The 23,652-nt window shown below is 42.2% G+C and overlaps 1 protein-coding gene across 3 annotated transcripts in view; it reads left to right on the plus strand.

Annotated features, from left to right (window-relative positions):
• The first annotated feature begins 216 nt into the window (after positions 1-216).
• Positions 217-23,652, plus strand: part of adkb (adenosine kinase b) — a 300,684-nt gene continuing 277,248 nt past the window's right edge. The window contains exons 1-4 of one of the 3 annotated variants that reach the window (XM_046354434.1): positions 768-1,098; positions 1,878-1,997; positions 2,270-2,344; positions 2,434-2,487. In XM_046354434.1, the coding sequence (XP_046210390.1) occupies positions 1,927-1,997; positions 2,270-2,344; positions 2,434-2,487 (200 nt within the window). In that variant the 5' untranslated portion in view covers positions 768-1,098; positions 1,878-1,926. Of the gene's footprint in view, positions 370-767; positions 1,099-1,877; positions 1,998-2,269; positions 2,345-2,433; positions 2,488-23,652 lie in introns of those variants that run through there. The other 2 variants (XM_046354435.1, XM_046354436.1) reach the window with 2 other exon arrangements.

Genomic DNA, 23,652 nt, shown 5'->3' on the forward strand with positions numbered 1-23,652 from the left:
AAGAAAAATGCTCACTAACAGGGACGTAAACATATGTGAGAGAAATAAGCTTTACATGTTGAGGTTATATTTTTATGTATTAATAGGGACCTATGATATACGTACAAAATCATACGAAATGCTCTGAGACCAGGTTGGTGCAGGTGATCTCAGTATTAGCTAAAGTTACCTAAATTTTTCTATTGATTATAAATCGAAATCAAAACTGTCTCACTCTGGAATAGCGAGTCACAAATGTTTTAATTCAGGCAATATCTCAAGCCAGCATGTGATAGATTTTTGTCCAATAAAACGGTTGTTGTGACTGCAGATTAGTGCGGCTGTAGAAGCCAACATGGAGAAAGGCAGAGTGACAGCTAAAGCACTTGGGTAAGTGTGTAACTATTTAACGGTATTTAGAAACTCAATGCTCAGGTGTGTATAAAATGCTGATAAATTATGGCTTTGTAGTGATGCTTCGTAAACTAGCACGGAGATGGGTATCTAGTGAAGGAGTATCGATCTGTGCGATACTGGTTCAGGTAGCTAGCAAGAATGCTATGAATTTCCACGTGCAACAATATTGGCGCATGTTAATACATTGATTAGCATAATATCTTGTTCTGACACGCGCTCTTATGAAACGAGATTACACAAGTTGTCATTCTGCTGCTGTGCTTAAATTATCGCATCAGAGAGCACTATAATGCTTATATGGTGGCCATGACGGTCCAAGCTTTGTATCCTTAACCACAGCTGCATTTTCCATGCATGATGCAAAATGGATACGTTGAACATCGGTTATTAATCAGTATGTGCAACAAAGTATCACGTTAGGCAACGCTAATGTTTATTTATTTAACTAGCTATGCAAACGTGCTAAGGACTGAAAATAGGTGACGTGTGCAGCCAACCACATACCTAGAAAAATATATCGCACCGCCCAGTGCAATTCAAGCCAATCCGTTTTGGAAACCGTATTCGAGGAGGTTCCAGTTTTAGTCGAAATTGCTGAGAAATTATCACGCTGCTATTGCTGGTTGGAATTGAGTGGTAGCTTCACCAGTTTGTTAGACTAAAGCTATAATCAACCTAAACTGACAAAATGACTACTGCAAGGTAAGACTGTTATATTGCTGGGAAGGAAATAATCATTTGTCTATATTATGTATCATGTTTCTCCTGTTGTTCCAGTGATAATGGTTAGATAAAAAGGGAGTATCTGAAACATAGTGATCGGCTATATCCTATGGACTTATTGTTAGGGAATGACTTGGAAGAAACTGCAGGATTTGAGGGTCAGTTATCTTGTCATAAGAGTAGAACGTGACCATAACCTGTCAAAGATACCTATATTTCAAAGTGTGTGATTAAAATAAATGTACCCTCTGTTACTGTCTATATAGACCCATTACCATATGGAGTTTAAATGCATTATGGAATGTGCACTGGCCTTCATTTTTCAGGTTTGCTGTTTGTGTGTGCATGCATGTGGTGACGTTGCTATATAGGCCTTCAGCTGTTAGTTAGGCACATGTGGAGCTCATGTGTCACCTATGTGATAGCTGCATGTGCCTAAAATATGATGTTGTCAGTGGAATAAACACTTTAGGCTCTCCGTAGTGTGCTGAAACACTCATAGGGGTTTAGTGTGATTCTTCATAACCAACACAGTTGCACCATGCATTCATATTCTGTCTGAGTAGAAGTGCTGATCTAGGATTAGGTCCTCCCTGTCCATGTAACCTTATTCATTATCTAAAAGGCAAAACTGATCCTAGATCAGCACTCTTCCATTGTTCTCTTTTAAGACTGACGGTTCAGAGGATATGGTTTAGTTTGATAGAGTGAGACATGCATATGTTCGCCTCTGCTTAGATTCTGTGTTCTCTCTTCAGTACAGGGTTCCTCATGTGTCCCACGTGTTGCTAACAGGGAACAGCTCAGATGACAGACTTGACTTGTCTTAACCCCTTTCACTCTGAGGAGCACAGGACTTCCTCAAATGCGCTCCACTGGTAACAGAGCCACCACAGAAACACAGGGACAGGTGTCACACTGCCTCACTTGGCAGGCCCTAGATCTTTGTCTGGTCACAACCTTTGGGGAACTGAACATGTTCATGGTTTCGATTAAGCAATTTGCCGTTCCACCATTTATGGCAACATTGTTTGAAGACTCTGGGATTTCAGCACTTTCACTACTTTTATTTACTCTTTGTCACACCAGATGTGGGGATGAGGCCGACTGGAGTGTCTGAGTCATGCTTCTCTCTCTTTTCTCTCCACAGTGAAAATGCTCTATTTGGGATGGGCAACCCCCTGCTGGACATCTCAGCTGTTGTGGACAAGGACTTCCTTGACAAGTGAGTTTTGAACATAACCATTTAGTCTAAGCTAACCATGCATCCTATCAAATTCTACTGTTATTTTAATATTGCTTCCGTCTCAATAGGTATGGACTGAAGCCCAATGACCAGATACTGGCGGAGGACAAGCACAAAGCCATGTGAGTAACGGGCCGCTAAAACAGCAACTTAATTCAACACACACACTTCAAAATGGACTTTTTACACTCAAATTTAGTCAACTAGCGTTTATTCATACTTCTCCAGAAGCATCCTGGCATAATAAGCAGCACTCAAAATAGCTGACTGGTGGTGTGTCCCAAATGTCACTCTGTTCCCTATTTAGTATGCGACTTTATATAGGCCTGGTCAAAAGTAGTGCACTATATACGGAATAGGGTGCAATTCGGGACATATCCTGGGTGTCTATAAATCTGCCTTTCGTAACGGGGCAATTGCACTTGATCTGGAGGTCCCTAAGCATGGCCATGGCACATCCATGCAACTTCCATCATGATGCGGCCGTTAGGCACAAGAATGCACCCTGACACTGACTCCATTATTCTGCTACAGTTCACCATTCAAGCTGCCAAATGGTAGACTATTAGAAATATATGGCTCATGGATTTTGGTAAGGAATTAGATGACTTGAATAATGTAATATTGTTGAAATGTAGGCTGTGCACTATTGAATTGCATGCACTTCACAGCAGTTGTTACTTTGACATTTGACTGTGGAGGGATGATTTTCTCTGTGAACATCTGTGTAGTCTAAATATAGATTCTGCTGGAGGAGCTGATAGTTACACACCCTCAAAAATAACCCTTCTCCACCCTACATTATACAAGGTGCAAATTCACCAACAATATAACCTCTCAGCCTTGGGGTTAGGCAGCACTTAAAATACCATAGTGTTAGGAGGATATATGATCATCGGATGTCTTCTGTTGACACCCAAAGTAGAGCTGGATTTTAGGGATGGTCTGATATGTAGTCTTTCCATTCTGAAGTCAGCACTCCATAGGATTCTAAATGGGGTGTGGTGAGTGGGAGGGTCTTCAGAGGCTGCATTTCCTGGGTCGTATTCATTGGTGCACACCATAGCACAATGTTTTGCAACGAAAACAATAATTTGTCCCTCCCTGTTTTATCTGTTTGGTTCATAGTGAATACACTCCTCTTGCAGCAGTTCAGATGACAAGCCTGTGGTCTGTTTTTGATACAGCTATGCTACCTACACTAAGTTGTATGGACAAAAGTATGTGGACACCTGATCGTCGAACGTCTCCTTCCAAAATCATGGGCTTTAATATGGAGTTGGAGGGGGCCCAAGCCTCAATTCCTCTGGGAATGTGTTCCACTAGATGTTGGGACATTGCTGCAGGTACATGCTTCCATACAGCTACAAGAGCATTAGTGGGGTTGAATGATTAGGCCTGGCTTGCAGTCGGCATTCCAATTCATCCCAAAGATGTTAGATGGGGTTGAGGTAAGGGCTCTGTGCAGGCCAGTCAAGTTCTTCCACACCGATTTGGGCAAATCTTTTCTTTATGGACTTTGTGCACGAGGGCATTGTCATGCTGAAACAGGAAAGAGCCTTCCCAAAACTGTTACCACAAAGTTGGAAGCACAGATTCGTCTAGAATGCCATTGTGTGCTGCAGCGTTGACTTCTTTTCACTGGAACTAAGGGGCCTAGCTTGAACCATGAAAAACAGCCCCAGATCATTATTCCTCCTCCACCAATCTTAACAATTGTCACTATTCATTGGGGCAGGTAGCATTCTCCTGGCATCCACCAAACCCAGATTCGGCTGTCGGACTGCCAGATAGTGAAGAGAAGGCGTTTCCGCTGCTCCAGAGTACAATGGCGACAAGTTCTATACCACTCCAGCCGATGGCTGGTATAGCGCATGGGAATCTGAGGCCTGTCTGCGGCTGCTCGGCCATGGAAACTCATTTCATGAAGCTCCCGACTAACTGTTCTTGTGCTGACGTTGCTTCCAGAGGCACTTGGTAGTGAGTTGCAACTAAGGACAGACGATTTTTACGCATTTCAGCACTCGGCGGTCCCGTTTTGTACGCTTGTGTGGCCTACCACTTCGCGGCTGAGCTGTTGTTGCTCAAAGACGTTTCCACTTCACAATAACAGCACTTACAGTTGACCAGGGCAGAAATTTGACGTACTGACTTGTTGGGAAGGTGGCAGCCTATGATGGTGTTACTGTACGTTGAAAGTCACTGAGTGAGGCCACTTTTCAGTAATGCCATTCTACTGCATTGTCTGTCTATGAGCACAGGGGTATGCAATCTCCAATTTTATACACCGGTTAGCAACGGGTGTGGCAGAAATAGCCGAATCCACAAATTTGAAGGGATGTCCAGATACATAGTGTACCTATAGCCAAAAAGCTTGTGTAAAAAATTTGGCCACTGAATTCCTTTAATTTCCTCTTTTTCCATGTACCATGTGATGTGCTTGCTGCGGAGGGCAGGGTACTCCCTAGAGATCTCTAAAGGGGGAAACCAATAATCCACAGTAGTACTGTAATACGTTTAAGAAAAAAAATATTTTTTTAGCTTCATGCTAAAACTTTGCATTATGGAAAGTTTTAGGCTATTGCTTTGGATGGGGACTTTTTTTTCTTCTCTGCGTCATAAGAAAACAAGGAGATGTGGCTAAAAGCGTGCCGGGGAATAATGAAGTGAATGTTTACCAAGTGAAACCGGTTTGAAGCTTGTATTATTTTAGATGGACCCTTTAGAGATCTACTATTCGTGCTATTGCATGTCAGATCACTGACCAGTAGTCCAGGTGTGGTGCTTCTACTGTAAAGCAGCCTTATCAGCAGTGTAATTGTCTCCCCAGCAGGCAGAACATCAGACACAAAGAGAATAGTGTTATCTTTGGCATCACAGATACTATGCAGTTCTGTCCTCAACAACAATGGCTACATTCTTTGTCGCCGTTTCCACATCATCAGGACCGGCTCTGTTGGAATAGTTCAGTGTAGAGGAAACCTATTTAGTGAACGTTATTTTTGTAGACTAGTGTATAACCCCTCGTCACCTGGTTCGTCTCTAGATTTCACTGTGCTTCTGCCTCTTCATTGCTTGCTCTTTTTGATTTCAGGCTGGGTATCTGGAAAGCACTTTGACAACTGCTGATATAAAATGATTCATAATATACATTTACTTGATATTAATAAGCTAAGTAGTGGAAAGTATCCCTCAGTTTCAGTGCCTGTTTGGTTATTGCCTACACTACAGCTTACTCAACTGCCATACAGTCTACTCATTTACTTGTGGAAACTAGAGCTGGGCGATATGGACCAAAGTCCATATTGATGCACATACATTTTAAAACTTATTTGTCATTATCGCAACACAGTACTAATACTAGGTTTGGTTTGATTTTATTTAAACATGTAGGCCAGTTGAGAACGAGTTCTCATTTATAAATGCGAACTGTTCAAGGTAAAGCAAAGCAGTGCAACAAAAGTGTTACACCTGTGATAAACGAAAATGCAGTCAATAACACAATAGAAACATCCATGTACAGTGTGTGCAGATGTAGGAAATAGAGGTGTAATAATTACAATTTAGCATTGATACTGGAGTGATGTGCAAGAGGGTTAGTAATAGTATGGGGATGAGGTAGTTGGGTGTGCTATTTACAGATTGGCTGTGTGCAGTGATTGGTAAGCTGCTCTGACAGCTGATGCTTAAAGTTAGAGGGACATCTGATTATTTTTTTTGCAATTCGTTCCCGTCATTGAGAACTGGAAGGGAAGGCGGCAAAAGAATGTGTTGGCTTTGGGGATGACCAGTCCAATATACCTGCTGGAGCGTGTGCTACGGGTGGGTGTTGCTATGGTGAGCTGTGATAAGGCGGGGCTTTACCTAGCAACGACTTTCAGATGACCTGGAGCCAGTGGGTTTGGCGACGGCTATGTATTAAGGACCAGCCAATGAGAGCATACAGGTCACAGTGGTGGGTAGTATATGGGGATTTGGTGATAAAACGGACAGCACCGTGATGGACTACATCCAGTTTGCTGAGGAGTGTTGGGTGCTATTTTGTAAATGACATCGTCGCGCATCGGTAGGATAGTCAGTTTTATGAGGGTATGTTTGGCAGCATGATTGGAGGCTTTGTTGCGAAATGGGAAGCTGACTCTAGATCTAGTTTGATGGTTGTAGCCATCAATTGCCCTGTTAACAATCACCCATATTAGCAAACAAAAATGTAATTTCAAACTTCATATTTCTTTAATATAGGCTGCTTATTGTAATGATCGATATCAGTAAAGTCAGGGTTTCCTTAACTCTGTCCTGGCCCCCCACAGATGGAACAATAAGACAGATATTTCACCGGATGTATAAATGTGAAGCATCCGCTTGGCGTTTCCACAGAAACCCAGTGGGAGAAGATGGATCTCATATGTATACGTATATACTGTACTCTATATCTACTGCATCTTTATGTAATACATGTATCACTAGCCACTTTAACTATGCCACTTTGTTTACATACTCATCTCATATGTATATACTGCACTCAATACCATCTACTGTATCTTGCCTATGCCGCTCTGTACCATCACTCATTCATATATCTTTATGTACATATTCTTTATCCCCCTTACACTTGTGTCTATAAGGTAGTAGTTTTGGAATTGTTAGCTAGATTACTTGTTGGTTATTACTGCATTGTCGGAACTAGATGCACAAGCATTTCGCTACACTCGCACTAACATCTGCTAACCATGTGTATGTGACAAATAAAATTTGATTTGATTTTGGAACGAGATGGATTTGGCCAGCATTTTGCAAATTCTCATCGATTTTGAACATTTGATCTCAATACAGTTTTCTGTTCCCAAAACTTGGCTCCGAACAGATTTTAGTTATGTTTTTATTGACTTTACCCTTTGCCAATGTTAGGTGTGCGAATTGAGTTATTGCACACGCGCACTTCAGAGTAGGTGTTCCCTAACAGAAATATGCAAATGCATGATAGAACATGCCAATAGGATCTGCTTGTTCCATTTTAAGCCTTTCCAGAAATGAGAATTACACCAATAGCCCAGCACCATCCTCAGACAACTGCTTTCTATCTGGCATACAGTAAAATGTAAGGGGACAGTTTGATAAATCCTTTTAAATAAAGGTTCAAATCCAGGTCATGCTTATCCTTAAACGCAGTGCCCAACATGTTGTACTGCAGGTCATTGGACAGTATTAGTATTATGAACCAATGAAGTTAATGTTTGGTTGTAGAGTTTACTGTACTGCCACACTTCGCTTGTGGTGACTAGCCTAGATTTAGGTCTACTTTTGGTAGCCCTTTGTCTGCACTGATTGTAACAACCCAAACAAGTCTGACATGCTGCCAAGTTGTCTAACTGGACCTTAACCTTGGAGCTTGGTGATTAGCAGTATATGGCAAACAAGCCCTTTTATCAAAGCTTACCCTTGTGTGCCACTTCCAAATTCACAAACCCAAACTGGTTAGTGCTGTTAGTCTATTTCCATTTTTTTTTAGGGGTACAAATATCTCTCGGGGCGGTCTCCACTCCAGTCCTGTCTAAATTCAATTATCTAGATAATCCTGTTAACATTCTAGATTAACCATCTCTGGTACTGTGTACGCCGTCATCACTCCCCTTCCGGTCATATCTGGCCATAGAAATAAAATTACTATAACAGGTATGTATATCCCTTCAGACTTCTGCAATAGTACAGTGTAATATCTGTTTTAGTAATTGTGTTTCTATGCCATCAACTCTCCTCTCTCTGTCATTTCTGGCCAATGGTTCACCACTACTAGTCTGATAAGTGTATTCAAATAGGTCCTCCCTGTCCAAGTCAACTGATTCCATATTTGAGACACTTTATGAATACAAGCTCTGATACTGTTCAGTCAGGACAGCAGGTGAAAATGCTCATGAATCCAAACATGATCCAGCTACATTGACCTCTCAACGCTATAGCTGTTTTAATCAAAGGTATATCAATGTTGCAACAAAAGATCCCTCACTGCCTTGTCCTCCAGTCTAGTACGATCACAATGGCCTACTTCGTTATTACCTTGGACTAATACAGGATTTTCAGTTGAAGAAAGGGGGTGGAAACTCCCTCAGAGTAAATGTAGTGTATGAATAAGGTACAGATAATCCATCATTCACTGACTAACCACCAGACTCAGGATATGGCACCCTAGACCCTGACCTAGTGCACTATTTTTGACTAGGGCCCACTATATAGGGTGCCATTTCGGACGCATCCAGGGCCTGTTCACATTATTCTGTCTTCCATATATGGACGTCTTCTCTTCTAATGGTCCACTGCTCCTCAGACCCATTGCCTGTTCATATGATTGCATGTGGTTTCAAATTATGCTGCAAAGAATGCTGCTCACTCAACGGTACTAAGCATACCGCCAGACAGTCTGTTTCAGAAGTGATTTTTGAGAGGGCATGGTGATGGTTGGTGAGGATGTGCTGGGTGTTTCAGTAGTTATCTTGTCGTCTTAACATTGTCCTCTTTTTAAGCTGGTGATCATGAAGTCAGATTTTGCTTTGAAAATGGGGCAGTATGTACTTAAGTTGCATCTTGACTTTTTGTTTTACTTGATATAATGAATTGAACAGTGTTGGTTACATTTAGTAGCCTATTCATGCACTTTTAATATCATCTGAGTAAACACATTTTTAAATGTAACTACATGCATAAGGAAATGGATCAATAGTTTTTTGGTTACGTTATCTGTATGACACTGCCACCATGTGGTTGGAAATGGAACCTCATGGTCACATTACAGTACCATGCAGGATAAACAGAATAGCTTGGCTGTCCTCTTTCTCCTGCAGGTGACAAGTTTATTTAATATATATATTTTTGTTCTTTAGCTTGATTTAACATGACAACATTATAAAACACAAATCTGCAAAAGATTACAATAACCATGAAAAGTATATGCTATTTTCTCTTATGTTAAATGGGCTTTGGAGTCACATTCACTATTATGACTAAAATGCATAGGCACTGTTAATTAGGCTAGAACTTTCAATTAGTCTGTTAGATGACTGAATGAAACCTTGTAATCTCACAGGGATGGGCCCACAGGGAAACATTCAACAGCTTCCAGTCTAAAGGGGACCTGTTCACACATTCATTTTCTGTCGCCTCAGTCTGTCCATTAATGGATTACTTTCTCATCTTAGCGCTGACGGCATGACTACTTTCAGAGGTTGTTTGCTCACAGCAATTAAGTTCATAAGCTCTCCGCTCATCCCTCGTTCTGTTTTATTTTCTCCTCTGTGCTAAATGCAGATTAGCGGTGTCACAATGGCATCCAGAACCAGAGTAAACTGCTCATTATGCAGAGTGACCCGCTGCTGCTGTATGAATTATGCAAGGGACTGTGTGTCGGTGTGTTTTAGTAGCTGGCTCTTATTAGCATTCTAGATGGATGGATGGTTGGGAGGAGAGACACTGTCCCAAATGGCACCCTAGTCCCGACAGTGCACTACTTCTGACCAGAGCCCTATGGTGACCGGGCTGACTCTGCAGTGGGGGAGAGGGGTGGGGGATCAGGCAGGGTTGAGGATCATTGCACACGACACAGGAGATCAGTGGAGGTGCCTCTCCTTTCGTCTGTCACACACACCGCCCCCTGTGTACACACACAGAAACACGTAAACAGACACACACTCACCTGCTGGTGTGGTGCAGTTCCATCTGCTTACTGTGAAAAGAACAAAGGTTCTTCCTGCCTCATCTCTGAGTACAAGCTAAACATTATGGCTCCTGGCTCTGTGTATGTGTGATACATTTGGCTCTGTAAACACACTTGAATCCCCTATTTGTATTCATTCCTCCCTCTGTCCCTCCCTCTTTATGTCTATTGCTCTTTCTATTCCCCCTCCTTCAATCTCTGTTTCTATCCCTCCCTCTCTCCTCTTTCTAACGAGGGAATCGTGAGTGTTGGAAACCCCCAACGGATCCATCCTGGTGTGTCAGGCAGGGAAGGAGTGAACGGCTGTGTGTCTGGCGGCGCGTTGCATGTCTGTGTGCATGCAAGCGTGTGTGTCAGGCTGCATGTGCTATCCATCGTGCCACTTCAGTGGATGCACTCATGCTTGGCTGAGTGTGTAGATAGACCACTAAATCTCACACACTACAGCCCCAACCCCAGTCAGTCTGTTTTAGAGTGTTGTATCTATATGTATTGTAGTACAGTACTCAAGGCATCTACAGAAACCCATTCGGGTCATACTGAGTCAGGGAGCAGGACATAGAGGTCGACAGTCATAGACCCACATCCATCATTAACACCAGACAAGACAGCACACCTCAACTGCCATGTTTCTCAGCCTTGCAATGCTTAATTGATGTATATTAAATCACACTATCCCCCCCCCGAAAGGCAAAGCTCTCAACTGAGATATTCAGTTGAGTTTAGGAGGCTGTCAGAATTGATCAAAACACCTACATGAATTCTACTTATTTTAATTTAACTAGGCAAGTCGGATAACAACATTCTTATTTACAATGATGGCCTAGGAACAGATTTTTACCTTGTCAGCTCGGGGATTCAATCTAGCAATCTTTCGGTTACTGGCCCAATGCTCTAACCACTAGTTTAGCGGCCCAGGTTTTAGTGGTATAAAACCTGGGCCGCCCCAGGTATTTAAAAATATTTCTAGATTGTGGCTTTCTGTCAAATTGGTTCAGTCAGTAATCACATTGGTTATTATTCCTTATATCTCCTCTGTATTTTAAGCATGATGCTGTCTCATGATGGCTGATGCAGTCAATTCAATGTCCTTCTCCTTTAATAGTAATATCCCCCCTGTTATTGCCAGTCTCTGCCAGCAGCTGGCGCTAGAACCACCAATGAAACACCACTGAACTGATTATGGGTGGAACAAATATACCCACATTTCTATACATGTGGGCGTTCTGGTGTTTTATAATTACGATGTGGGTGTCTCAATTGCACATGTACAGCATGTTCAGAGAGCAGTTGAGAGCATGCTCTCCCTCTCAGCTATTTCTTTCACAGCTGTTTTCTTTGAATCCCCCTCTTTGAAGCTTTATAATTGTGTCCCAAATGGAACCCTAGTCCCTTTTATAGTTCATTACTTTGGACTAGGACTCTGGTCCAAGGTAGTGCACTATGTAGGGAATAGGGTGGCATTTAGGATGTGCGATTGGCTGGAGATCACATCCTCACATGTGTATAGCAGTGCTGTTAGGAGACCTGAGTGGTGCAAAGCACTCCCTGTGTGTTTTAAAGTTCACACTGGGTGCCCCAGCAGGAGAGCTGCAATTGATTTTATATATATATATATATATATATATATATGACACGCGCTCAGCGCATTATGAATCCCCATCAGCAGGATGCTGGTAGCAACCTCTGAGATGAGGGAACGAGAGGTCTCAAAGGCTTTGTATTCAGACTGCTTCAAATCTCAATCCTCCCTGGAGACTACAGACTTAGAAGAAGCCTGTCTATCTTGCTCTCATGGAAACATGCATATACACACACTCACAAAATAATTAAATGTTATATGTGTATATATATATACACACACACAGTTGAAGTTTACATAAACCTTAGCCAGATACAATTTTAAACTCAGTTTTTCACAATTCCTGACATTATAATCCTAGTAAAAATTCCCTGTTTTAGGTCAGTTAGGATCACCACTTTATTTTAAGAATGCAAAATGTCAGACTAATAGTGATTTTTTATTTAAGCTTTTATTTCTTTCATCACATACCCAGTTGGTCAGAAGTTTGCATACACTCAGTTAGTATTTGGTTGCATTGCCTTAAACAATTTAAACATGGATCAAATGATTCGGGAAGCCTTCCACAAGCTTCCCACATTAAGTTGGGTGAATTTTGGCCCATTTCTCCTGACAGAGCTGGTGTAACTAAGTCAGGTTTGTAGGCCTCCTTGCTCGCACATACTTTCAGTTCTGCGAACAGAATTTCTATAGGATTGAGGTCAGGGCTTTGATGGCCATTCCAATACCTACCTCTTCCCTCATGACGCCATCTATTTTGTGAAGTGCACCAGTCCCTCCTGTTGCAAAGCACCCCCACAATATGATGCTGCCACCTCCGTGCTTCACGGTTGGGATGATGTTCTTTGGCTTGCAGGCCTCCCCCTTTTTTCCTCCAAACATAACTATGGTCATTATGGCCAAACAGTTCTATTTTTGTTTCATCAGACCAGTGACCATTTCTCCAAAAAGTACAATCTTTGTCCCCATGTGCAGTTGCAAACCATAGTCTGGCTTTTTTATGGTGGTTTTGGAGCAGAAGCTTCTTCCTTGCTGAGTGGCCTATCAGGTTATCACTATAACTCATTTTACTGTGGATATAGATACTTTTGTACCGGTTTCCTCCAGCATCTTCACAAGGTCCTTTGCTGCTGTTCTGCGATTGATTTTACACTTCGCACCAAAGTACGTTCGTCTCTAGGAGACAGACCGCATCTCCTACGTGAGTTGTTTGACAACAGTCGTCCCATGCTGTTTATCCCTGTGTACTATTGTTTGTACAGATGAACGTGTTACCTTCAGGCGTTTGGAAATTGCTGCCAAGGATGAACCAGACTTGTGGAGAAATAAATTATTTTCTGAGGTCTTGGCTGATTTTCTTTAGATTTTCCCATGATGTCAAGCAAGGTGGTACTGCGTTTGAAGGTAGGCCTTGAAATACATCCACAGGTACATCTCCAATTGACTTAAATTATGTAAATGAGCTTATCAGAAGCTTCTAAAGTAGTGACATTTTCTGAAATTTTCCAAGCTGTTTTAAGGCACAGTCAACTTCGTGTGTGTATTATATTTAATCACTGATCAAAAGTGTGTATATAAATGCAACAATTTTAAAAGATTTTACCGGGTTCATATAAGGGAATCAGTGGATTAAAATAAATAAATTGTGTCCTAATCTATGGATGTCACATGACTGGAAATAGATGGCCCCCTCCAAAAAAAATGGGCCTCAGTATATTGTCACTTTATCTCTGTGCATTAAAATTGCCATCGATGTTTAAATGCAATTGTGTTCGTTGTCTGCCGCTTATGACTGCTTATAACCCCACTGCAACAGTGGGGCACTCTGTTCACAACGTTGACATCAGCAAACTGCTTGCCCACATGACACATACACGTGGTCTGTGGTTGTTAGCTGGCTGGATGTACTGCCAAATTCTCTGAAATTACATTGGAGGCGGCTTATGGTAGAGAAATATATTTACATTCTCTGGCAACAGCTCTGATGGACATTCCTGCAATCAGCATGCCAATTGCACGTTCCCTCAACTTGCGACATCTGTGGTGTTGTGAAAACTGCACATTTTTTTATTTTTTTTATTTCACCTTTATTTAACCAGGTAGGCAAGTTGAGAACAAGTTTTCATTTACAATTGCGACCTGGCCAAGATCAAGCAAAGCAGTTAGACAGATACAACAACACAGAGTTACACATGGAGTAAAACAAACATACAGTATAAACAAGTCTATATACAATGTGAGCAAATTAGGTGAGAAGGGAGGTAAAGGCAAAAAAGGCCATGGTGGCAAAGTAAATACAATATAGCAAGTAAAACACTGGAATGGTAGTTTTGCAATGGAAGAATGTGCAAAGTAGAAATAAAAATAATGGGTGCAAAGGAGCAAAATAAATAAATATATTAAATACACTTGGGAAAGAGGTAGTTGTTCGGGCTAAATTATAGGTGGGCTATGTACAGGTGCAGTAATCTGTAAGATGCTCTGACAGTTGGTGCTTAAAGCTAGTGAGGGAGATAAGTGTTTCCAGTTTCAGAGATTTTTGTAGTTCGTTCCAGTCATTGGCAGCAGAGAACTGGAAGGAGAGGCAGCCAAAGAAACAATTGGTTTTGGGGGTGACTAGAGAGATATACCTGCTGGAGCGTGTGCTACAGGTGGGAGATGCTATGGTGACCAGCAAGCTGAGATAACGGGACTTTACCTAGCAGGGTCTTGTAGATGACATGGAGCCAGTGGGTTTGGCGACGAGTATGAAGCGAGGGCCAGCCAACGAGAGCGTACAGGTCGCAATGGTGGGTAGTATATGGGGCTTTGGTGACAAAACGGATTGCACTGTGATAGACTGCATCCAATTGGTTGAGTAGGGTATTGGAGGCTATTTTGTAAATGACATCGCCAAAGTCGAGGATTGGTAGGATGGTCAGTTTTACAAGGGTATGTTTGGCAGCATGAGTGAAGGATGCTTTGTTGCGAAATAGGAAGCCAATTCTAGATTTAACTTTGGATTGGAGATGTTTGATATGGGTCTGGAAGGAGAGTTTACAGTCTAACCAGACACCTAAGTATTTGTAGTTGTCCACGTATTCTAAGTCAGAGCCGTCCAGAGTAGTGATGTTGGACAGGCGGGTAGGTGCAGGTAGCGATCGGTTGAAGAGCATGGATTTAGTTTTACTTGTATTTAAGAGCAATTGGAGGCCACGGAAGGAGAGTTGTATGGCATTGAAGCTTGCCTGGAGGGTTGTTAACAGTGTCCAAAGAAGGGCCGGAAGTATACAGAATGGTGTCGTCTGCATAGAGGTGGATCAAGGAATCACCCGCAGCAAGAGTGACATCATTTATATATATATATATATATATATATATATATATATATATATATATATATATATATATATATATATATATATATATATATATATATATACACAGAGAAGAGTCGGTCCAAGAATTGAACCCTGTGGCACCCCCATAGAGACTGCCAGAGGTCCGGACAGCAGACCCTCCGATTTTGACACACTGAACTCTATCAGAGAAGTAGTTGGTGAACCAGGCGAGGCAATCATTTGAGAAACCAAGGCTGTCGAGTCTGCCGATGAGGATGTGGTGGTTGACAGAATCGAAAGCCTTGGCCAGATCAATGAATACGGCTGCACAGTAATGTTTCTTATCGATGGCGGTTAAGATATCATTTAGGACCTTGAGCGTGGCTGAGGTGCACCCATGACCAGCTCTGAAACCAGATTGCATAGCAGAGAAGGTATGGTTAGATTCGAAATGGTCGGTAATCTGTTTGTTGACTTGGCTTTCGAAGACCTTAGAAATGCATGGTAGGATAGATATAGGTCTGTAGCAGTTTGGGTCAAGAGTGTCCCCCCCTTTGAAGAGGGGGATGACCGCAGCTGCTTTCCAATCTTTGGGAATCTTAGACGACACGAAAGAGAGGTTGAACAGGCTAGTAATAGGGGTGGCAACAATTTCGGCAGATAATTTTAGAAAGAAAGGGTCCAGATTGTCTAGCCCGGCTGATTTGTAGGGGTCCAGATTTTTCAACTCTTTCAGAACATCAGCTGAATGGATTTGGGAGAAGGAGAAATGGGGAAGGCTTGGGCGAGTTGCTGTTGGGGGTGCAGTGCTGTTGACCGGGGTAGGAGTAGCCAGGTGGAAAGCATGGCCAGCCGTAGAAAAATGCTTATTGAAATTCTCAATTATGGTGGATTTATCAGTGGTGACAGTGTTTCCTATCTTCAGTGCAGTGGGCAGCTGGGAGGAGGTGTTCTTATTCTCCATGGACTTTACAGTGTCCCTGAACTGTTTTGAGTTAGTGTTGCAGGAAGCAAATTTCTGCTTGAAAAAGCTAGACTTGGCTTTTCTAACTGCCTGTGTATAACGGTTTCTAGCTTCCCTGAATAGTTGCATATCACGGGGGCTGTTCGATGCTAATGCAGAACGCCATAGGATGTTTTTGTGTTGGTTAAGGGCAGTCAGGTCTGGGCAGAACCAAGGGCTATATCTGTTCCTGGTTCTAAATTTCTTGAATGGGGCATGTTTATTTAAGATGGTTAGGAAGGCATTTAAAATATCCAGGCATCCTCTACTGACGGGATGAGATCAATATCCTTCCAGGATACCCCGGCCAGGTCGATTAGAAAGGCCTGCTCGATGAAGTGTTTCAGGGAGCGTTTTACAGTGATGAGTGGAGGTCGTTTGACCGTTGACCCATTACGGATGCAGGCAATGAGGCAGTGATCGCTGAGATCTTGGTTGAAGACAGCAGAGGTGTATTTAGAGGGGAAGTTGGTTAGGATGATATCTATGAGGGTGCCCGTGTTTAAGGCTTTGGGGGGGTACCTGGTAGGTTCATTGATAATTTGAGTGAGATTGAGGGCATCAAGTTTAGATTGTAGGATGGCTGGGGTGTTAAGCATGTTCCAGTTTAGGTCGCCTAGCAGCACGAGCTCTGAAGATAGATGGGGGGCAATCAGTTCACATATGGTGTCCAGAGCACAGCTGGGGGCAGAGGGTGGTCTATAGCAGGCGGCAACGGTGAGAGACTTGTTTTTAGAGCGGTGGATTTTTAAAGTATAAGTTCAAATTGTTTGGGTACAGACCTGGATAGTAGGACAGAACTCTATCTTTGCAGTAGATTGCAACACCGCCCCCTATGGCAGTTCTATCTTGTCTGAAATTGTTGTAATTTGGAATCAAAATTTCTGAATTTTTGGTGGTCTTCCTAAGCCAGGATTCAGACACAGCTAGAACATCATGGTTGGTAGAGTGTGCTAAAGCAGTGAATAGAACAAACTTAGGGAGGAGGCTTCTAATGTTAACATGCATGAAACCAAGGCTATTACGGTTACATAAGTCATCAAAAGAGAGCACCTGGGGAATAGTAGTGGAGCTAGGCACTGCAGGGCCTGGATTCACCTCTACATCGCCAGAGGAACATAGGAGGAGAAGAATAAGGGTACGGCTAAAAGCAATAAGAATTGGTTGTCTAGAACAGAGTAAAAGGAGGTTTCTGGGGGCGATAAAATAGCATCAAGGTATAATGTACAGACAAAGGTATGGTAGGATGTGAATACAGTGGAGGTAAACCTAGGTATTGAGTGATGAAGAGAGATATATTGTCTCTAGAAACATCATTGAAACCAGGAGATGTCATTGCATGTGTGGGTGGTGGAACTAATACATTGGATAAGGTATAGTGAGCAGGACTAGAGGCTCTACAGTGAAATAAGCCAATAAACACTAACCAGAACAGCAATGGACAAGATATATTGACATTAAGGAGAGGCATCCTTAGTCGGGTGATCAAAAGAGTCCAGTGAGTAGAGTGGTTGGTTTGGGGGTCACGGTGATTTAGACAGCTAGCCAGGACATCGGTAGCAAGCTAGCATAGGATGGAGGTCTGTTGTTAGCCACCTCTTGCGTTCCGTCAGTAGATTAGTGGGGTTCCGTGTGGTAGAGGGGATTAGTCCAAATCACACAACAAAAATAAAATAAAAACAATAGATATAGTTATAGAGGCCCAAGAAGAAATATAATAATAATAATAATAAATAAATTGTCCGATTGTCTATTCTGAGAGCAGCCGGTAAGACAGCTAACGGTTAGCAGGCCGCAGATGGGCGTTCAGGTAACGTCGCGACGGAGGAGCCAGCCGGATCTCCTTCGGGTAGATAACGTCGGCAGTCCAGTTGTGAAGGCCCGTTGGGGCTCCGCGTAGGCAGTAAAACGGGTCCGGATAGGTGACTGCAGCCCAGGAGTGATTGACGGAGCTGGCTAGCTCCAGAGTAATTGATGTTTGCTCCGGAATCGACGAGAGCAGATAGACACACGGATAGCAGCTAGCTAGCTGTGAGATCCGGGAATGAATGTCCAGAGAGCAGTTGAAATCCAAGGACATGGAGAGAGAAATTGGTCCGGTATGTTCCGTTCCGAGCCGCGCTGCGCCGTACAAAACTGGCGATAGATTTTCGAGCTAAAGGATAGCTGATGACCACAAACCGTGGTTAGCTGAATACTACCGATTTGCCAGTAAAGAAGCTAACTAGCTTCTGATTAGCTCCTGGCTAGCTTCTAGTTAGTTTCTGGCTAGCTTCTTGGAGTTTCTGGCTAGCTTCTGGCTAGCTTCTTGGAGGATTGCAGTTTGGGGGTAAATAATACTTATTTATGATTATTTATGTGTTTTGAAGATGAGTTGATGGAAATTAAAAATGTATGTGGAAAAAAAGTTGTGTGTGTGTGTGTATATATATGACAAGACGAGGACAAAAGACGTCTGAACTGCTATGCCATCTCGGGCCAACTATTTGAGTCGTCTTTTATTGTCCCCAGCACAAGATGCACCTGTGTAATGTTCCACACACCTGTCAGGTGGATGGATTATCTTGGGAAAGGATAAATGCTCACTAACAGGGATGTAAACAAATGTGTGCACAATTTGAGAGAAATAAGCTATAATGGCGTCTGGAACATTCCTGTGATCTTTTATTTCAGCTCATTAAACATGGTACCAACACTTGTTGCATTTGTTCAGTGTAAATACATGCACAAATGTGTGTGACCGCTACGACCCCTCCATAAGGCAGACTAAACCAGTGATGGGGTAGCGGCGGTGACCTGTTTCAGAGAGAATATAAACTGATCCTCCATGACCAAATATCCTCAAGTGTTGGTTTATTTCAAGGACCACACCAGTCCTATTAATGCTAGCTAATGGCCCGTGGCCTGGATGGGCTGAATTTTGTTAGAACCCTGGGATGAGATACCTGGCTCGCGTCCACAGAGATGGAAAGAGGGCTCATCTTTGTATCTGTGCCATTATGGCATGTGACAGCATGTGCAGCGCCATTGAGGTTATAGACATTTTTAATGTCAATTTTCTTTTGTGTTTGAAAGGAGCTAATATTGGTGATTTACCACTACCTGACGTGCTGGAGTTCTGACCCAAATCTAGTAATTTATTTTGGCCTCTAGGTGTCAGATATATATTACAATTTTAAAAGCCATTTACAAAGCGTAGCACCCAATTCGAAGAAGAGCATGCTCTGGTCATTGGCTGATCTATTCCAACCAGAAGGAATCTCCACCCACTTGACTACTTTTTAAAATGGTAGTCAATGGCGCAAAGTCCATGGTTAAACTTGTTGAGTCCTTCGTCTCTATGGCTGCTTCCCAAAGTGCACCCTATTCACTAAGTGCTCTGGTCAAAAGTAGTGCACTATTAAAAAGTGACATTTGCAACAACTCTTGTTGAAAATAATGAGAATAAACATTCACCCCTCTTTGTAGTTTGTTTCAATGTTACATACACAAGTAGAGTGCAAGAAAGGCATTTCAATCTCAAAACCAACAATGCAATCATCAAATTTTAATACTAGAAAAAACATATGAACACAATTAAGTAGGCATACAATATACAGGTTCAGTACCATATTTACAGTGTGTAGGGATACTGGAGTGATACAGTGCAGTTAAAGTATTCAGACCCCTTTTTTCCACTTTATGTTAAAGCTTTATTCTGAAAAGGACTAAATACATTTTTCCCCTCAAACGGTTTTTATTTTTGTATATTTATATTAAATGTGTACTTTTTTTAGAATGTGCATAAGTATTCAGCCCCTTTGCAATGAGACTGGAAATAAGTGCATCCTGTTTTCATTGATCATTGTTTTTCTCCAACTTGATTGGAATCCACCTGTGGTCATTTCAATTGATTGGATATGATTTGGAAAGGCACACACCTGTCTATATAAGGTCCCACAGTTGACAGTGCATGTCAGCAAAAACCAAGCCATAAGGTCAAAGGAATTGTCCATAGAGCTCTGAGACAGGATTGTGTCGAGGCACAGATCTAGGGAAGGGTACCAAAAAATGCCTGCAGCATTGAAGGTCCCCAATAACCCCAGTGGACTCCATTCTTAAATGGAGGAGGTTTGGAACCACGAAGACTACCTAGAGTTGGCTGCCTGTCCAAACTGAGCAATCAGGGGAGGAGGGTCTTGGGGAGGGAGGTGACTCTGACAGAGTTCCTCTGTGGAGATGGTTGTCCTTCTGGAAGGTTCTCCCATCTCTACAGCACTTGACCAATCAGTCCGTTATGGCCGTGGCCAGACGGAAGCCACTCAGTACAAGGCACATAACAGCTGCTTGGAATTTGCCAAAAGGCAACTAAAGGACTCTGACCATGAGAAACAAGATTCTCTGGTCTGATGAAACCAAGATTAAACTCTTTGCCCTGAATGCCAAGCGTGACGTCACATCTGGAGGAAACCTGGTACCATCCCTACGGTGAAGCATGGTGGTGGCAGCATGCAGTGGGGATGTTTTTCAGCGATTGGGAGACAAGTCAGGCTCAAGGGAAAGATGAACGGAGCAAAGTACAGAGATCCTTGATGAAAAAGTACTTCAGACCGCACTGGACCTCAGACTGGGGTGAATATTCACCTTCCAACAGGACAACAACCCTAAGCACACAGCCAAGACAATGCAGGAGTGGCTTCTGGACAAGTCTGAGTGGCCCAGCCAGAGCCTGGACTTGAACCCTATCGAACATCTCTGGAGAGACCTGAAAATAGCTGTACAGCGACATTCCCCATCCAACCTGACAGCGCTTGAGAGGATCTGCAGAGAATGGGAGAAACTCTCCAAATACAGGTGTGCCAATAGTAACAGTCAAGTTTGGACACCTCATTCTAAGGTTTTTCTTAATTTTTTATTTTTTCTACGTTGTAGAATAATAGTGGAGACAGCTTTGCACACTCTTGGCATTCTCTCAACCAGCTTCATGAGGTTGTCACCTAGAATGCATTTCAATTAACAGGTGTGCCTTTAAGTTAATTAGACATTTCATTCCTTAATGCGTTTTGAGCCAATCAGTTGTGACAAGGGTGGTATACAGAAGATGGCCCTATTTGGTAAAAGACCAAATCCATATTATGGTAAGAACATTTCAAATCACTAAAGAGGAACAACATTCAATCATTACTTTTTTAAAGATATGAAGGTCAGTAAATGCAGAACATTTTAAAGAACTTTGACAGTTTCTTCAAGTGCAGCCTCAAACCCTCAAGCGCTATAATGAAACTGGCTCATGAGGACCACCATAGGAAAGGAAGACCCTGATTTACCTCTGCTGGAGAGGATACGTTCATTAGTGATTCTTTCTTGGGCCAAGAAATAGGAGCAATGGACATTTGACCGATGGAGTCCAAATTTGAGATTTTTGGTTCCAACCGCCGTGTCTTTGTCACACAGAGTAGGGGAACGGCTGATGTGTGGTTCCCAACGTGAAGCATGGAGGTTTGGGGGTGCTTTACTGGTGACACTGTCAGTGATTTTATTTAGAATTCAAAGCACACTTAACCAGCATGTCTACTACAACATTCTGCAGTGATATGCCATCCCATCTGGTTTGTGCTTAGTCCCACTATCATTTTGTTTTTCAACAGGACAATGACCCAAAACACACCTCCAGGCTGTGTAAGGGCTATTTGACCAAGGAGAGATATGGAGTGCTGCATTAGATGACTTGGCCTCCACAATCCCTCAACCCAATTGGGATGAGTTGGGCCGCCGAATGAAGGAAAACCATTTCAAGTGCTCAGCATATGTGGGAACTCTGTCACCCTGGAAAAGCATTCTTCATGAAGCTGTTTGAGAAGGCAAAGTGTGACTCCTTTGAATCTAAAATTGTTTTGATTTAACACTGTTTTGGCTACTACATTATTCCATGTTAATTCAGTTTTTTTTTTCAATTTAATGTGATTTTGTTTTTCAATCAACCAACAAAACACATTCCACATTCAGATGTGACAGACTTAAATATATATATATATATATATATATATATATATATATATATATATATATATATATATATATATATATATATATATGATAACCAACTTGCAGCAGTCACAATCAATTTTCTTGTTAGCAAGCAAAGGTTTGGACACCTACTCATTCTACTGTATGTAAATATGATATTTCAGTGATTTTTATTTTATTACATTTGCTAATGTCTAAACCTGTTTTCGCTTTGTTATTGTGGGGTATTGTGTCTAGATTGAAGGGGGAAATTATTTTTTACATTTTAGATTAAGACTAACATAACAATGTGGAAACTGAAGGTCTGAATACTTTCCCGACTAATCAGCAGGATGTAATATAAACGGTAGCAGCAGCTTGCGAGTGTGTGTGTGTGTGTGTGTGTGTAGTCAGTATAAATGCATGTGTGAGTTAGGCGATGGAGTGAGTGTGCATCGAGACTGTGTTCAAAAAAAGTCAATAAAGATGGGTTAACTCCGTATGTGTAGCTATTTAGCAGTCTCCTTGCTTGGGGGTAGAAGTTGTTCAGGAGCCTGTTGGTGCTAGACTTGATGTACTGATTTGCAGTGCGGAAGAAATTAAAATAGTCTGGCTTGGGTGGTTGGCGTCTTTAACGATTTTCTGGGCCTTCCTTCCACACTGCCTGATATAGATGTCCTGGTTGGCAAGGAGCTTTGCCCCAGTGATGTAATAGGCTGTCTGCTCAACCCTCTGTAGCGCCATACGATTGAGGGCGGTGCTCTTGCCATACCAAGCAGTGATGCAGGCTATTTGCTGTGTGTGCACGCATCAGAGGACAGTCAAACAAATTATACATTGTAGTTTAAACATTTTCTTGTTTTTTAATACCTAGTACTCCATCCTAATGCCCGAATGTTCTATCCTGATTAGAATATATTCATTGTGATGCTTTCTCACAGGTTACAACAGACAGAGAAGAGGAAGCACCTATATTTCTGAGCAGGAGAGAGAATTAAGGATGTCTGGTGTCGGGACAAGCCTTCTCACTGACTATTGATTTGAGACAAACTGACTAACCCTTTGAAGGCTTTGACAAACAATTTAATTGGGGGGGGGGACCACTTTCACCTCACCCTCCTCCTTTCATCACCCTCTCCACTTCAGTCCCAAATGGCATCCTATTCCCTATATAGTGCACTACTTTTGAAAATATTGCTCTATATAGGGAATAGATTGCCATTTTGAACGTACTCCTCCTTTCATCACATCCCCAAGCTGGTTTCTCCTCTGACCTATAGAAAACATTACTGTGCATCTGGCCTGCTGCCTCTGTACTATATTGGTCCTATGTGGGTTAGATTCCCACTGGGGACTAGTACAAAAAATGTATACACACAATAGTGAAAGTCGCTCTGCATAACTGTCTGCTAAGTGACAATGTCAAATGTATTTTTTAAATATTTGTACACGCAGTTGAAGTCGTAAGTTAACATAGTTAGGTTGGCGTCATTAAAACTTGTTTTTCAACCACTCCACAAATTTCTTGTTAACAAACTATAGATTTGGCAAGGCGGTGAGGACATCTACTTTGCATGACACAAGTAATTTTTCTAACAATTGTTTAGACAGTGAATTAAAAGTGAAATAATCTATCACAATTCCAGTGGGTCAGAAGTTTACATACACTAAGTTGACTGCCTTCAAACAGCT

Source organism: Oncorhynchus gorbuscha, linkage group LG06, assembly GCF_021184085.1.
Source record: "Oncorhynchus gorbuscha isolate QuinsamMale2020 ecotype Even-year linkage group LG06, OgorEven_v1.0, whole genome shotgun sequence".
Lineage (NCBI taxonomy): Eukaryota > Metazoa > Chordata > Actinopteri > Salmoniformes > Salmonidae > Oncorhynchus > Oncorhynchus gorbuscha.